The sequence below is a fragment of the Schistocerca cancellata genome, chromosome 1, assembly GCF_023864275.1.
Source record: "Schistocerca cancellata isolate TAMUIC-IGC-003103 chromosome 1, iqSchCanc2.1, whole genome shotgun sequence".
NCBI classification, from domain to species: Eukaryota; Metazoa; Arthropoda; class Insecta; order Orthoptera; family Acrididae; genus Schistocerca; species Schistocerca cancellata.
The window spans coordinates 680,541,489-680,559,441 of record NC_064626.1 but is presented as its reverse complement, the minus strand read 5'-3'; the positions used below and the strand labels follow the sequence as shown (position 1 = coordinate 680,559,441).

Genomic DNA, 17,953 nt, shown 5'->3' with positions numbered 1-17,953 from the left:
AAGTGCAGCCCAATCGGCATGCCACAGCGACACAACGCGCCGACAAATGACCCTGCTAAAATCGGACGAAGGGACACAACAAGAAGCTGTCCGAGGCTGGAGGACCGCAGCCTTGGCCGCGGCATCTGCAGCTTCGTTCCCAGGGATACCGACATGGCCAGGAACCCACATAAAGCTAACCGGCGTACCGACGTCCACCAGCTGCTGAAGAGAGCGTTGGATCCGGTGTACGAAAGGGTGAACCGGGTACGGATCACTGAGGCTCTGGATGGCGCTCAGGGAATCTGAGCAGATGACATAAGCAGAATGTCGGTGGCGGCAGATGTAAAGAACAGCCTGGTAGAGGGCAAAGAGCTCAGCTGTGAAGACCGAACAATGGCCATGGAGCCGGTATTTGAAACTTTGTGCCCCGACAATAAAGGAACACCCGACCCCGTCATTGGTCTTAGAGCCATCTGTATAAATGAAAGTCATGTTGATGAACTTCGAACGAAGTTCCAAAAAACGGGAGTGGTAAGTCTGTAGGTGAAGTACATGCAATACTCTTTTTATGAAGATTCTAAGATGCTTTTTCACCAACGTGGAATAGTAAAAAGAAAAAAGAATAAAATTTTTAACAGAATATCTAAAAGGTGAACCTGGAGAACGGGGAGTCCTTAATGTAAAGGAATATTCCGAGAAGCTATTCAAATAGAAATATTGGCCTACAAGAGGACAGCAGAAAATAAAACAGGAATTACTGGATCCAAGACCATACAGCCCTAAATGTGGAGGGTTCTGAAAGTATTTTGAATGTCACCTAACAAGGGTAAAGTTCTTACATGAACCAATAATGGAGACCCATCTAATGAGAGTATTAACGAGTAGAATTGATTAACATAGTCTCATGTACTGTTTGTTCATTTCAGCCTGTACATATTGATGTTCTTTAAATGCTGTAATATGATGTTCTTTAAATGCTGTAATAATTATTGGAAGCGTTTCTTCCCTTAAACTTCTGTAAAAAATTCTCGATGTAGAATTTGTTCTGTGACACAGGTGTAAGGTTTTGAATATAAATTATATACGGAACTGTGCTTTAAAAAGAAATTTATTTTTTTCAGTTTGTACTACATCAGACGACAATTTTGTGATATGAGGGAGAAATTTGAGGGGCGAACCCATGAAAATAGTCTTAAGTGATCCCCTTTAAAAATAAAAATTGGTGTGACACTGAAAGACTTGACACTGTATGCACCAAAAAATTTACTTACTTACTCTCTCTCTCTCTCTCTCACACACACACACACACACACACACACACACACACACACACACACACACGGCGCACGGCCAGAGTCTGCCTTATGTGAAAGGACCTATGCAAAATAGAACAAGTACATCTGAAAGGCACGATTCCACCTGAACATTTACAAAGATTTAAATATTACACAATGGAAGAAGAGATGCCAGAAGAAGCAGAATAAAATGGCAAGGTGGTCAACAACAATGCGATTCAGCGTGTTGTAGACTCACAACAAGACCAAGTGCCAAACGCAAAATAAGAACTGTTTCATCATTATGAACAGTTATTTATTCTATGTTTTTGTTAGTGTGCTGTGTGTGCAATTCTAACAACAAAGCAGACTCGTTTTTGTGTACTGTTGAATTCTTTTTTTTCTTTACTTAGCATTCACAAATGTAGGGATTGAGAAAATAAGAGTGTTATTTTTATTGCACATATGGGCATTATGCTACTCTATTATTCACATGTCGAGACAACAGTGAAGTGCAGCTATGATGTGCTGTAGTCCAGCCCCAGTTTGGCTCGTTCTCTGCCAAGGCCAACTGCAAAAGTGGAGGTGCTGCACACTCACCCTGTTCACTCTACACTACTACTGGGCAGCTAGGAGGTCTCTGACCCCCACCCCCATAGTTGACTGCCGACAACACTCGCTGCTTGCTGCCCTGATGCTGTAGTTTGCATCCCAATCTATTTTCTGCTGTAGTACACATAAAAATTAGCTGCTACTACCCTCTATCAGTGAGTATGCATGTAGTTTTGTAGTGTTGCACAGCAAAGTAAAAATGCCAGTTACGAGTGTTTCTGATTAAGCAGATTAATTACAACTTATTCCTTGTATTTTTCAAATGTTTTCTAACCCTAAGTATCACACTTTCTGTCTATTTTTCATTTACTCACACAAAAGAATAAACTTACCTGTTTCTTAATGTCATGCCACCTAATATATAAATTATGATTACAACATATTGTGTTTCTGTGCCAATAGATGTGGCAATATACAATAGAATGTTTCTTCTCTTTGATTAGAAAGTACTGACGTAGACAGCAAATATTTTTGTTTTGTTTTTCTAGTTCAACCTACAGACATATCCTAAGTAATTGGTTTGACTTTCACTTGAGAAAGGATGTTCTATTTTATGTAGTCTCAAAATGCTTTACCATGTCAGAAACATTTAACTTATTAGCTTCCAGTTTGATGAATAAGTAAGTTGCCTTTGATTGCTTCAATGTACTAAGCTACATTAAACTTCAGGAGCAGATTCCTTTTGCATAGACTAAGCTATGTTCATGTAAATGGGATATTTTAATTACTGTAATTGATGAGCTTATAGAAATATGTTTGATGGAGGTAGAAGCCTTGAGTCATATTTTTTAGTGATCCCAAGCTGCATAATAAGATGTTTTGAGGAGTTTTTTGTTGTTTAGATATATGACCAATTTCACTTTTATACATATTTTACGTCTGCTTATCACATCTGTAAAACAGATTTAATTATTGGTGTAGGGACAAGTGTGTGCGATATTTCTATTTTATTACAGTAGGACATCTCAGGAAGTAGCCACTGCTGTGTTATTCATTACTATGTGATCATTTGCTCCTCTGATGAGGTTTGGCTTTTTTTTTATATCTCTAGTTTGCTTTTGGGTACTGAAAAGCTTTGGCATTGAAAAAAGCTACTGGGGAGCTGCAAGGAATAGTATTATCACTGATATCATGCACAAAATAAAATTTACAAAGTCATATCACTAGTATTATTTAATGTCAACCATGTAAAAGTGGGACTGGTGTCAAGCACGTATGTGTAAGGATACTAGTTCAGGTTTTGTAAAGAGCTGATGCATGCAGTTACATTGCACATAAATTGTTTGAAGAATTTGTTACAGTTTATTAACAATTTCAAAGTATTACACTAGTTCATGGGATAAAAATAATTTAGGACTATTGGCAGAAAGGCATGCAGAATGATTTATGAAGTCTGGAAGAAACACCATCATGGTTATTATTAACTTCCATTTACGCAACATACTGATATTTGAAAATAAGTGGAAAATTTGCCACGAAGAGCGATAACCTGCTAATTTAGTGTGAAAATCCAAAGCAGCAATGTTTTTGTCTGCATTAAAGTGGAACAAGCTAAACTATTAATACAAGTGTTGATGAGTCTAGGCATTGTTGGGGAGCATGTACATGCCTGAAAGTTAATAAAACGAAGTATCATCATTTGTACTTGTACTTCAAAGAGAGAATTTCCTGTTTTATAACCAAGGAATTTTGATATTTCTGAAGTATAAGAGAGACAGGTTCATATTAGACACGTAGTCAAGTTCATTTAGAAGTGAAGCACATTCACTCTAAGTTCCCATAACAGAGCATGATGGTCACAAAAATCAACAAAGTACAGCGTTATTACAAATGATTGAAGCGATTTCACAGCTCTACAATAACTTTATTATTTGAGATATTTTCACAATGCTTTGCACACACATACAAAAACTCAAAAAGTTTTTTTAGGCATTCACAAATGTTCGATATGTGCCCCTTTACTGATTCGGCAGACATAAAGCCGATAATCAAGTTCCTCCCACACTCGGCGCAGCATGTCGCCATCAATGAGTTCGAAAGCATTGTTGATACGAGCACGCAGTTCTGGCACATTTCTTGGTAGAGGAGGTTTAAACACTGAATCTTTCACATCACTATGCGTGAAACTTGCCCGCACGCGTTCAACCGTTTCTTCGCTCACTGCAGGCCGACCCGTTGATTTCCCCTTACAGAGGCATCCAGAAGCTTTAAACTGCGCATACCATTGCCGAATGGAGTTAGCAGTTGGTGGAACTTTGTTGAACTTCGTCCTGAAGTGTCGTTGCACTGTTATGACTGACTGATTTGAGTGCATTTCAAGCACGATATACGATTTCTCGGCTCCTGTCGCCATTTTGTCTCACTGCGCTCTCGAGTGCTCTGGCGGCAGAAACCTGAAGTGCGGCTTCAGCCGAACAAAACTTTATGAGTTTTTCTACATATCTGTAGTGTGTCGTGACCATATGTCAATGAATGGAGCTACAGTGAATTTATGAAATCGCTTCAATCATTTGTAATAGCCCTGTAGGTTAAGAAGCTTTTAGAAGATGGCATTCCAATTCAGGGTTGCATATTTGTTTAAATATATTCTTTGGAGGTGCTTTCTAGACGAAGATGACATAACATTAGTGTTACTGAGTGAAATCTACTCAGTATGACATTGTATACTTATGAGGAAAAAAAAGTACAAGTTTATTTCTTCTACCTGGAAATGAAACTGCTTTGCTGGAAACAGTCACTAAAGAAACATTATTAATGTACTTAGCGCCTCTTATAAGGCTTCTGAAGAATACAAACCCCCCCCCCCCCCCCCCCCACACACACACACGTAAAACTTTTAATCTTGATTGTGAACCATTAACACAAACTGAACTCTGACAAAGAGTTATAGGAGGCTCTCATAAATTACTCAAATGGTTTTGTTCTATACAAACAAGACTGGGGTTCCCAAACCATTCCTCTGACAGAACACTTTGAGAAACCTGCCACTCTGATGGAACACCTTTATTTTGAAGGTTGATAGGACTTTAAAAATGTGAAAATTTGTTTTGTTCAGTGATTGCTTCAATTTTAAATCTTAGCTCATAACAAAATCTTAATGAATTTTCAAAAATAATTAGTATCTTTAAAATATCGGGGGACGGGAGAATGTTAAGACACCAGTTGCTACATTTAATAGTTTATCATGGAGCACTTATTGACTTTTCGCAGAATACCAGTGTTCGGGGAACAGTTTGGGAAATCCTAGTGTTAGATACAGCCATACCTCTTAAGGTGTATAATATATGATGATGTTAATGTAATAAATACAGATCAATCACAGATTGGATTTCTGATATGTTGCTGCCACAAGAAGTCCATACATGGAATTTTAACTAGCAAGCAGGATAAAACATGCACTAATTGACTGCTTCATTACACATACAAGGTCTGTCCAAAAAATTCCAGAACTTTGTGCACAATTTTTTTTTTTTGGTGGGGTTTTATGGCGCTCAACTACTGAGGTCATTAGCGCCCAGTCACAAATGTAAGTGCACATATAAATTGGTAAAACTCAAGGGGGGGGACACAAGAAAGTGCTTACAAAGACGCAGATAAAATAATTAAAAGATTTAGATGTCTTTGGATAAGTCCGTCAAAGTAATAAAACGAAGAACACGAGCAACTGCTCGAGCGTCATCAGCTAAAATTTCCTGTAGGGTAGAGGGCAGACAGGACAACACGAGATTGATTAAAACGGGGACATGACAATAAAACAGGCACACTGTTGATGCATTACAACAAGGGCACTACGGGGCGGGGTCACCGGATAGCAGGTAGCGGTGGCTAAACCGGCAATGCTCAATCCGCAACCTGGCCAAAATGACCTCCTCTCGCCGAGATGGTCGGGAGAAGGTTGTCCAAGCTGTTGGGAACGGTTTTATGGCCCAGAGCTTATTTTCTTGAAGTGACGACCAAGTATCCCACCATAATGACACAAACCTCTTACAAACAACCCCACTAATGTCAGACGATGGGACACAAAGGGAGGCTGGCCGAGGCAGGAGGACTGGAGCCATGGTCGCAGCATCAGCAGCCTCATTCCCAGGCACTCCTACATGGCCTGGAACCCACATAAAGCTAACAGGAGTGCCATCATCAACAAAAGAATGGAGGGATTGCTGGATCCGTTGCACCAAGGGATGGACCGGATATGGAGCTCCAAGGCTCTGAAGAGCACTGAGCGAATCAGAGCAGAGCACATACGGTGAATGGCATTAGCGGCAGACATAGTGAACGGCCTGAGAGAGAGCAAAAAGCTCGGCCATAAAGCTGGAACACTGGTCGAGGAGCCGGTATTTAAAGGTGACGTCCCCGACGATAAAGGCACAGCCGACACCATCGTCAGTTTTGGAGCCATCAGTGTAAATAAAGGTGTTACTGGCGAGTCGCGCACAAAGTTCGACAAACTGTGAGCAATACACTGCATCTCTGGAGCAGCCTCCTTCAGGAGCGAGTGGAGGTCAAGATGAATTTGAACCGGAGCCTGGAGCCAAGGTGGTGTCGGGCTCTCACCCTCTCTGAAGGTGGCAGGGAGGGCAAAATAAAATTGTCGAAGCAGGCGACGAAAGCGGACTCCAGGGGGCAGCCGGGCAGACACATACAACCCATACTGACGGTCGAGAGAATCGTCGAAGAAGGACTGATAAGAGGGTTGGTTGGGCATTGACAACAGCCGGCAGGCATACCGACAATGCAGTACGTCGCACCGGTAGGTCAATGGTAATTCGGCAGCTTCAGCATAAAGACTCTCGACGGGACTGGTATAGAATGCTTCTGTTGCAAGACTTAACCCCCGATGATGGATGGAGTTGAGACAGCGTAAGAGGGATGGCCGAGCAGACGAGTCTCCCATAATCCGGCTTTGATCGGACTATGGATCGATATAAGCGAAGCAGGACAGTGCGATCCGCTCCCCAAGATGAACCACTAAGAACACGGAGGACATTAAGAGAACATGTACAATGGGCAGCCAAATAAGAGACATGCGGAGACCAACAAAGTTTCCTTTCCAATGTGAGCCCTAAAAACTTCGTTGACTCCATGAAGGGGAGAACAACGGGACCGAGATGTAAGGATGGTGGAAGGAATGCTTTACATCGCCAAAAGTTGATGCAAACCGTCTTCTCTTCAGAGAACCAGAAGCCATTAGCCACATTCCATGAGTATAGGCTGTCAAGACAACGCTGAAGGCAGCGCTCCAGGAGGCATGTTCTCTGGGCACTGCAGTAGATCACGAAGTCATCGACGAAAAGAGAGCCGGAGACATTAGGTGGAATGCAATCCATAATGGGATTGATCGCTATGGCAAAACGGGGCTACGCCCAAAACGGAGCCCTGAGGCACTCCGTTCTCTTGGAGGAAGACGTCGGAGAATACGGAACCCACACACAACCTAAACATTCAATCTGTTAAAAATGAATCAATAAAAAGGGGCAGGTGACCACGTACACGTAGGCCCCACCTGTGCATAGTGCGGAGGATACCTCCTCTCCAACAAGTATCATAAGCCTTTTCCAAATCTAAGAACACCTACCGTTTGGCACTTTCGCAAAAAGTTGTTCATGATGAACGTCGACAAAGTCACAAGGTGGTCAACAGTGGAGCAGTGTCGCCAAAAGACACATTCAAGGTTAGTAAGTAGCCGTCGAGATTCAAGTATCCAAACCAACCGAGCGTTAACCATGCGCTCCATCACCTTACAGACACAGCTTGTAAGAGGAATGGGGCGGTAACTAGAAGGAAGGTGTCTATCCTTCCCGGATTTGGGTATGGGAACAACGACAGCCTCACGCCAACGCGTGGGGACCTGACCTTCGGTCCAGATGTGGTTATAGATATGAAGAAGAAAGCATTTGCCTGCCGGAGAAAGGTGTGTCAGCATCTGAACGTGAATGGCATCTGGCCCCGGAGCAGAGGACCGGGACAGTGCAAGTGCACGTTCGAGTTCCCACATGGTAAAGGGGCATTATAATCTTCCACATTCAGCGAGTGGAAGGAAGGTCGCCGAGCCTCTTCTGCCTCTTTTCTGGGAAGGAAGGCAGGGTGGTAATGGGCGGAGCTTGAAACCACCGCAAAAAAGCGGCCAAAGGCGTTGGAGACATCCACAGGGTCCACAAGTACCTCATTACCTGAAGTCAGGCCAGGTATCGAGGAGTACGCCTTAACGCCCGACAGCCGGCGCAGGCCACCCCAAATGACAGAAGAGGGAGAAAAACTGTTAAAGGAGCTAGTGAAAGAGGCCCAACAAGCTTTTTTGCTGTCTTTGATGACTCGACGACAATGCGCCTGGAGCTGTTTGTAATTAATACAATTCGCCAGCACAGGATGGCGGCGAAAGGTGCGTAAAGCACATCGTCGAGCACAGATAGCGTCTCTGCAAGCCTCATTCCACCAGGGGACTGAAACGCGACGTGAAGAAGAGGTAGTACGAGGAATGGAACGTTTGGCAGCATTGATGATGACAGCCGTGAGGTATTCGACCTGACTGACACAGCTGCGAAAATCTTGGTCCAGAAAGGTCGCCAGGGAGGAGTCAAGTCCCCAGTCAGCTTTTGGTATGTTCCAGCTCGAGGGACATGGGGATGGGGTGTGGTGCAGGAGACGAACGACACAGGGGAAATGGTCGCTCGAATAGGCGTCAGAAAGGACATACCACTCGAACCGACAGGCAAGATTGGTAGAACAGATCGAGAAGTCCAAGTGGGAGTAGGTATGAGTAGAGTCAGAGAGGAAAGTCGGGGCGCCAGTATTGAGGCAGACAAAATTGAGATGGTGGAAAACATCCACCAAGAGGGAGTCTCTCTGACAGGATGCAGGAGAACCCCAAAGGGGATGATGGGCATTGAAGTCGCCAAACAATAAAAACGGCGGAGAAAACTGAGCAAACAGGTGCATCATGTCAGCCCGACTAACTGTCGATGATAGAGTGTAGACAGTACAAACAGAAAAAGTAACGGCAGAAAGAGTAATATGGACAGCTATTGCTCGGAGTGGGGTGGTCAACGGGATGGGATGGTAATAGACATCGTCCCGAACGAGCAACATGACCCCTCCATGAGCTGGAATACCGTCCACAGGGGTTAGGTCAGATCGCTTGGAGGTATAATGGGTAAAAGCAATACAGTCAGTTGGGCATAACTTTGTTTCCTGGAGACCAATGACGAGTGGACAGTGCAGGCGGAGGAGCAGTTGTAATTCCTTCCGATTAGATCGAATACCTCTTAAGTTCCAATGTAACAGAGCCATCGTGAGTCAGAGAAAGGGGGAACAAAACGGGGGAAGAGCTGGTCACCTCGATGGCCGCGGAGGGCCAGGTTTCGAGGGAACATTGCTACAACCATCTGGAGGTGGATCCTGTTCCATCAAGTCATCGCCAGCTGTGGCCACATTCCTGGGTTGCGCAGGAGGGGCAGCATTGTCCGCTGGCGACAGGCCTGCTGAGCGCCTGGCAGCAGAGCGTCCCAGCGAAACTGAGGACAGCCGGGAGCAGCGACTGTCGGATGGAGCATCAGACGAAATGTGCCGGGGTGGAGAGGGGGATAAAGACTTCTTCTTTGAGGCCTTCTTGGAAGACCGATGAGTCACAGAGATGGTAGGCTGTGGGGGCTGGACCCGAAGAAAGTCCTCACGCTCGGGGTCCTTTTTTGAACGCAGGACCTCGGAAGCCGGGGTCCGTAACGTTTCCCCGATGGACGCCTCAGAAGAGGATCGCTTCTCAGGCAGCAGAGGAGGAGGAGGAGGAGGAGGAGGAGGAGGAGGAGGAAGGGTGGCCCCTGGGGCAGAGGGGGCAGGGGCTGTGAGGGAGGAGGATTTGGAGGGGAGGGATTTGGGAGGCGGAGGCATAGACCCCGGATGGGGTGAGGAGGTGGAGGGGGGACAGGATAGGGGTGAGGATACTGCAGAAGGAGTGTACACGACTGAAGCAAATGACGTTGCCAACATCACGGGATGGAGGCGGTCATATTTCTTCCTGGCATCAGAATAAGACACACGTTCCAAGGTTTTCAATTCTTGTATCTTCTTCTCCTTCTGATAGGCGGGGCAGTCTAAAGATCTAGGCGAGTGGAGGCCAGGACAATTGACGCACCGAGGTGGTGGGGTGCATGTATGTCCCTCACGAAGAGGACGTCCACAATCACCACAAAGGGGCTCAGCTTCACACCGTGACGACACGTGCCCGAAGCGCAAACATCGAAAGCATCGCATAGGAGGCGGGACGTAAGGTCGCACGTCGCATCGGTAGCACATCACCTTTACCGTCTCCGGGAGAACATCCCCCTCGAAGGCGAGGATAAAGGCCTCAGTGTCGACACGACAATCTTTGGAGCCGCGCTGGACTCGCCGGATGAAATGCACGCCACGGCGCTCCAGGTTGGCCCTGAGCTCCTCATCAGATTGCAGCAGGAGGTCCCGATGGAAAATAATCCCCTGCGTCCTACTGAGTGCCAGATGTGGGACAATGGACACTGGGATGTCCCCTAGTCGGTCGCATGCCTGGATCGCCGCCGACTGTGTAGCGGAGGTGGTCTTTATGAGAATGGACCCTGAACGCATTTCACTAAGAGACTCGATTTCTCCGGAGATATCCTCGATACGCTGTACAAAGAACATGGGCTTGGAGGTGGCGAACGTCCCCCCATCGGTCCGAGAACAGACTAAATAGCGGGGGAAGTATTTCGCCCCAAGCTGGTGGGCCTATCCTTCCTCCCAGGGAGTGGCCAAGGGGGGAAAGGCAGAACGACCAGAACCAGAGACAAAGACAGAATCTTTCCTCTTAGAATACGCGGCCGCAGAGCGACCTGATGCAGGTTGACGTTTCATCTGCGAAACATAGCCCGCGATACCACCCACTCTGACCAGGGGCTCTCCCCACGGGCGCCACCCAGCCTCAGCAAGGGCCACCTGGCAGGATGACCACTGCCGGGAGTCCTGATGCCCCTGGTAGACTGGCATCTACTCCTTGGCTTACGTGGGGAGGGTGCAGCTCAGGTATCGGCAGTACGATCCCTGTGTGGTCAGGGGGCTACAACCTAGAGGGTACATGACGACTCCATCTAAACGGGCTGGCTACCGTGCTGGATTACGGGTGCCATGGAAAGTCCATCATGACTGAAGGTGCACATGGGGACACATTACGGGCGTAACCTGTGCAACCCATCAGATGTTTAGCCTCAAATTGATGAACAGTGGGTGCAGTTACGACGCCGTTACGATGATGAGTGTCAAGGTCTTAGTGCACTGATACACCACGTAAGGCGTCCTTCCCCAAAAGGCTCGTACTCTTGCAGAATTTTGAAAAATGGTGGTCAAACCCCAATGGGGACCATCACATTGAAGGCCGAAATGGTTGAAACTCCTTTTAGTCGCCTCTTACGACAGGCAGGAATACCTCGGGCCTACTCTTACCCCGGACCTGCAGGGGTTTCTTTACATTTACCTTCTACTCACTATGCATGGTCTCCTTTGAAATAATCTCCTCCACAATTGATACACTGCTCCTGACACTGTTCCCACTTGCAGAAGCAGTCTTGGTATGCCTCTTGCTGGGCTGCATGAAGTGCCGTCGGCAAATTTTCTTTTATCTCGTCTATTGTTTCAAATCTTCATCCTTTGCGACAGGGTTTTCAGCTTTGGAAATAAAATAAAAAAGAATCTGCAGGGGCCAGGTCTGGTGAGTGCAGAGGATAAGGCAGCACAGTTATTTTGTTTTTTGTGCAATAGCCACACACCAACAGGGATGAATTCCCAGGTGCATTCTTATGATGCAACAGCCATGAATGATCTTGCCACATCTCATGCCGTTTCCTTCTCAAATTTTCTCGCAAACGTTGCAACACATCCAGACATTACCATCAATCAATGGTTTGTCCTTGTGCAATGAATTCATGATGAACTAATTCTTCAAAGTCAAAAACTATCAGCACAGTTTTGCAATTAGGCCTGACCTGACAACCTTTTTTTGGTCTTTGAGAACCTTTCCTGACCCTTTGTGAAGAAACCTTGGTCTCAGCACCATAACCCTAGACTCACATCTCATCGCCAGTTATGATTCTCTTATGGAACATCTCTCTCTCATTTGTGTGATCCAAAAGCTCTTCACAGATTTCTACGCAAAGGTCTTTCTCATCCTGACTCATGAGCACTTGGACGGGCTTGGTGGAAACATGACACATTTCAAGATGCTATGTCAGGATTTTCTGACATGATCCAACTGGAATGTTACATTCTTCTGGAATCTTTCCAACAGTTTGTCTTTGATCAGCAGCACAATTTCACTGGTGTTCCTCACATGAGTGTTGTCGGTAGACTTCGTAGGGTGTCCAGAATGAGGGTGATCTTTAACTTCTGTCAGGCCAATTTTAAACCATGTGAACCATTTGTAACACCGAGTACAGCTTAAGCACTCATCACTGTAGGCTTCCTGGATCATTTGGTGTGTCTCTGAAAAGGTTTTCTTGAGTTTCACGCAGAATTTAATGCAGATATGTTGCTCATCGAACTCTGTCATCTTGAAATTCGCACACTGTGTGACAATGTTCTACTCAATAGAGCACTGAACAGTATCTAACACACATACAACAATGAAGCTTCCAGCAGTTACACATTAAACACAGGTGTGTGCTGGGATGGCAACAGCATTTCGCTCCAACACACCATTGGTGCAAAAGTTCCGGAATTTTTTGAAACACACACACACACACACACACACACACACACACACACACACACACACACAATGAAATAACGGGGTGGGAGTGTGATCTGTTGTAATCCGTGTTTCAACAAGTAACAGGAGAAAAACTAAATATGAAGGATTTTCTTTGATACAAAATACACAGAATTTACATCTTACCTATTTACAATAACATTCAGTCACTTATCAATGTGTTTTGAAGTTACTATGGACTACATATCTACACCAAGGAAATGAAGCAATGTACATTAATCTATGTTCTTCCTTATTCATTTCAATGGGTGCTCCAGACACATCTTGCATATGAAGAAACTTAACCTAATTCGTTTTACCACCTAGCTCTACATTTTTTCAGGCAATGAATAATAAACGTTAAGATTTCAAATTTTCTTGTTAGTGATATAATGCTAACCTAACTGCTGTTAAATTGTGTGTGTATAAAATCCTTGGCTGTTGTTTTATTAACATTGCTGACTAATCAGTGTAGCTGTTCCTTCCAGCAAATCAACAACAGAATTCAATTGCTGCCAGTCAAACCCTTTTAACAAAGGTCAGCCATCTAGGCAAATCACAGCAAAAAGTACATTTCAGTTTAAAACTGGTCTGGGTAACAAAAGTAATCAGATTCAGTACAGTGAGTCTCAAAAATTTAGCTGTACTAATTACAAACAAAGGAGAGCAATAATAAGTATAGCAAAAGGAAAGTACAGCTCAGTAAATTTGTCTCCATTGAATTGTACAGAGATTATAATAACAACAAAAGTCTCTCCATAATGAAATCATGCTCTAGTATTAAAGTTCAGCATCTATGTCTATTTATTAAGGCAAGAAGGAAAGGAAAATTTATGTAACAGTAATTCTGCATCATCCAGCTACTGACAAATTGTTTGCTAAAGTAATAAATTTCACAAGAGATTAAAACTAACCAGATCTTAATTCCATTCGGTTCATTTCCAGTAGTGCATCACTCTCCATTTTGAGGTCCGATGTGGAATGCCTTCTCCCTGAAAAATGGTTGAGAACATTTAAACAGTATCTTTGAAAGAGAGAGCAAGAGCTCTAAATCGAATAGGGCCTAATGACAGAATCCTTCCTTTATTTAATTACATAAAGATTCAGTTTTCGTTCCATACATCCAAAAATGATATGATTCTCGTGGATGTGGAACCTGTTAAAGAGTAACACGGAAAACACAGAACATTTGAATATAATACTTACTACCCAGATTATTTGTCAGGAGATTGTCAAAATATGTGAATATGTTAAACTGGAACTGCTAATTTTTACAGAATACATGGTCAGAATGAAACACAGTTACGCTTGTAATAAATTTATCGTACACAAAATACCTAACCCTGACTTGTGACCATATGCTGTGAAAACTTAAAACTAACAGGCATTTTTACTTAAGCTGATCTAACAGTCCCTGATAAAGATATCCAACTACAGAGAAGAAGGAGTTGCCTATCAAAAAGTTTTTCAAATGCTGTTTAAACTGTGCTTCACCTGAAACCAAGTTTTTAATGGTCGCTGGCAATTGACTAAAAATGTGTGTTCCTGAATACTGGGCCCGTTTTTGGACCAAGGTAAATGATTTTGGGTCTTTATGTAGATTGTTCTTATTTCTAGTATATGTATTGAGCTATTGGTTGGAAACAGAAGCATGTTTGAAACAAATTTCATTAAGGAATAAATATACTGGGAAGCCGTGGTTAGAATACCCAGTTCCTTTAACAGTTTTCTACATGTTGTTCTTGAATTTACACCATAAATAAGTATTATTGCACACTTTTGCACTTCTCAAATTCCTAATGAAATGAAGAACCTCAGGTTGGGGGAGACTTATTGGATGGGGTGAGAAGGAAACACTGATTATTGGGGGCTGCACTAGCTCAGATTTGAAAATGTGAGAGCTTAAAGATGGAAGACAGGGTAATATGCAAAACAGATTACTGCTAAAACACTGTGCATGAGTTAACAGTGAGTGATAGGCTGTGCGCCTTGTATGTAACAGGTGGGAGTGGGTGGCGGCAAAAAATACAGGTCAGAAAATAAAAGATGTAGAAAAATAAAACAGAGTGAAGAAAGGGGTAATTACTGTCATGAAATTCTGACACAGAAGACATTAACGTAAATTAAGGCCAGGTGCATGGCAACCAAGGACACGTTGTAGCACTAGTTCCAACTGCAGAGGTCTGAGAAAATGGTGTCTGGGGGAAGAATCCAGATGGCACATATGGTGAAACAGGCACTGAGGTCACAATTGTCTTGTTGTAGAGCATGCTCTGCAACAGCATATTGTGCGTTGCCAGAGTACACCCTCTGTCTATGACTATTCATCCTAACAGATAATTTGGTGGTAGTCATGCTGCTGTAAAAGGCAGAACATTGTTTACATTGGCATGAGTACCACCCAGTTATCATTCAGGATGAATGGGCGTAGACAAAGGGTGTAAACTGACAACATACAACATGGTGTTGCAGAGCATGCTCTACAAAAAGGCAGTTGTGACCTCAGTGCCAGTTTGTGCTATCTGTATTCTTCCCCCAGACATCAGTTTCTCAGAACTCTGCAGCTGGAACTAGTGCCATTGCATGTTCTTGGTTCTCATGCACCTGGCCTTAACTTATGTTAATTTCCTTTCTGTGTCAAAATTTCTTCACAGTAACTACTCCTTACCTCACTCTGTTTTACTTTTCTGCATCTTTTATTTCCTGACCCGTCTATTTTTCACTGCCACCTGCTCCCACCTCTGTTACATACAATGCACTTAGCGTATCACTCACTACAAACTCGTGTACGATGTTTTAGCAGTAATCTCTGTCTTGCATATCACCCTGTCTTCCACCTTTAAGCCCTCAGGTTTTCAAACCTCGTCTGGCGCAGTACCCTACACTCAGTCTTTCATTATCATACCATTTATGATGATGCATACCATTAAAATCATACCTGGTCTTAATTCAAAAATTTTATGTAGACCACTATTTAATATGCATCTTTTCAGCAAACAAAAGGCAAATTGTAGTCAGAGATCTCTGGTTCTGTAAACGGGACATAATCTATTTCAAACAAAGCTTGTGCCAAAATTTATGTGAAAAACTATTTCAATCCCAACTTTGTGGCTCTTAACATCTTACACTTTAGGAATATCTGAAGCCACAATGCCAGGGAAATATATCTGTACACTAAAAAGAACTAACGCTCATAAATTCAGTGACCATGTTTTGTTTATGTGTATCATGGAATACCTCCACAAAATTGGGAGTTTTTATATTTACAGTGTTTCCTTTTTAAAAGAGCATTATGTGTGACCATTTAAGTAACTTCTAGTAGTAGTCATTGAGAAAAGACTGACAGCTGTCAATGCAATGACTTCTTTCACTAAAACTATTATGCGAAAAAATATTAGTGGAATAAGCACCCAGCACTAATGTTTCTTGGCACTGCCATACTGATATCGTTTCTTCCAAATCTTTCACTAAATTCCAAACGTGGGCAATCCCAACTGATAGCATTAATTGTTTGAATTTGTTTCAACTGTTTCTCCAAATACATATTTAATTTATGCAACAATGCCAAATTTAGTAGCAAAGATGCACAGAAAAGTGAATACTTTCAGATTACTGGACAGTGATGTCAACAGTTTAACTGGGAAACTTTAGTACAGAACTACACAGCTCTTGTTATTGCAGACACTAACTGTTGTCTGTTGGCATTAACTTTGTTTTTCTGATTATACTACACAAATTAACATGGTTTTAATGAAGTTCCCTAGCTGGCAAACACGGGTTAACGGAAACGTCCGATTCCACTGTTCCATTGACCATATGTGAAGTACTCCAATGACATGAAAACTTTGAGCAATATATGTTTTGGGCACAATTATTGCAGCCCGTAATTTAACCAAATACACCAATAGATAACGTCACTTGACGGTGACTAAAGACTTCACACTTACATAGACAGTTGTTCATAATGGTTACCTTATGCCAGAAGTACTGAATCATTAGTTGCACATCTAATGCTGCAGTTTCAGTACTGAATGGGTGACAATGTTACGGAAAACCTAACAATACCACTGTACACATCATTGATCAAAATGTCAACATTGAAAGACCACACCCAATACTCTCAGCTCAAACACTTCATTAATGTGCTTAAGTATGTTTGGGTTCCCACCTGGCCTCGGCATGCCACAGTTCAGATCAAGTTTACATTATTTGTAGCACACCTGATTTCCCACTCTGTCCTTAAAAAAAAAAAATTATCCTGATTCCAGTCTTAGGTTAACGCCGATTTCAACCTTGCCTCTGCCCGAGAAACGTTTTTAACAGGCAAAAATACCATCTAATATGGACGCAGACATAACTATACACAAAAGGAGAACCAACAGTTACGTTATCGTTAGAAAATGAGGATCAGCTTATTGGGCTTCTCACTGCATAAAACACTGAACTATATACAATTATTAGGGATTACAACAACACCATCTAAATTTCTTCTAACACGTAAAACTCAGAGCAGGAGGATGTACCGGTATTATTTCGCCAATTACTGGGCAAAATACATATTACAAAATTCATTCATATCCGACTCCAGGTGAATAACAAGTTTGTATTTGTCATACGTGCGCTAAGCAGTGGGTGTAACAATGATCTCAAAAACAACCGCTACCAATTCATCTCCCCTTCGACATGTATTTGGTTCAAGCTTTACTACCGACCAAAAGCATCTTATATTTACGTGTTATATATCCTAAACTTATCCATGGAACGTAGTATTTAACATGTTTTGAACAGACAGTCCAGTATTTTATCTTGCGGATGCATATTCACACACCGTATATTATACGTGTATTTAGAAACAAACATTTGGTACCTCTATACACAGAAGTTTTACGCACTGACAACTTCACGAGTTCGAACACCCGAATCTAACATCAACCAACTGACATGTAAACAGCAACGGTCACTAACACGTAAAACCCGCCTTTGATTCAAACACACACATTTGGCCAATACGGAAACGAACGACAAATGCATGCGCATAGTACCAAATACCAACATTGAAATAGATATTTACTTTAAAACCTTAAATAAATATGCAAGTAAATCGCAAATTCAGTACAAAAATTCGAAACTAGCAATAGACACACAAGTTACAAAATGAATTGGCAGAGTAAGTTATAACTTTTTAAATAACAAACGATTATGTAGTGTCGATCGGAAATACCTATGTCTGAAAAGTTTGCTGTTCGTCAGATTCTCATTTTAGGTTTCGGCCGGTAAAAATATGTAAGACACTATACTACCAGCAGTATTAATTGGTTTATTGTGTGGAGAGAGCTTC

At 42.9% G+C, this 17,953-nt stretch overlaps 1 protein-coding gene across 9 annotated transcripts in view; it reads right to left on the bottom strand.

The window, feature by feature from the left end:
* LOC126184082 (zonadhesin-like) overlaps positions 1–17,629 on the bottom strand; it is a 127,497-nt gene extending 109,868 nt beyond the window's left edge. For 7 of the 9 annotated variants that reach the window (XM_049926441.1, XM_049926450.1, XM_049926458.1 and 4 more), the window contains exons 1-2: positions 17,483–17,628; positions 13,530–13,607 (exon numbers count right to left, since the gene is read on the bottom strand). In XM_049926441.1, the coding sequence (XP_049782398.1) occupies positions 13,530–13,578 (49 nt within the window). In that variant the 5' untranslated portion in view covers positions 13,579–13,607; positions 17,483–17,628. Of the gene's footprint in view, positions 1–13,529; positions 13,608–17,482 lie in introns of all 9 variants that reach the window. The other 2 variants (XM_049926503.1, XM_049926496.1) reach the window with 1 other exon arrangement.
* Between the last annotated feature and the right edge of the window lie 324 nt (positions 17,630–17,953).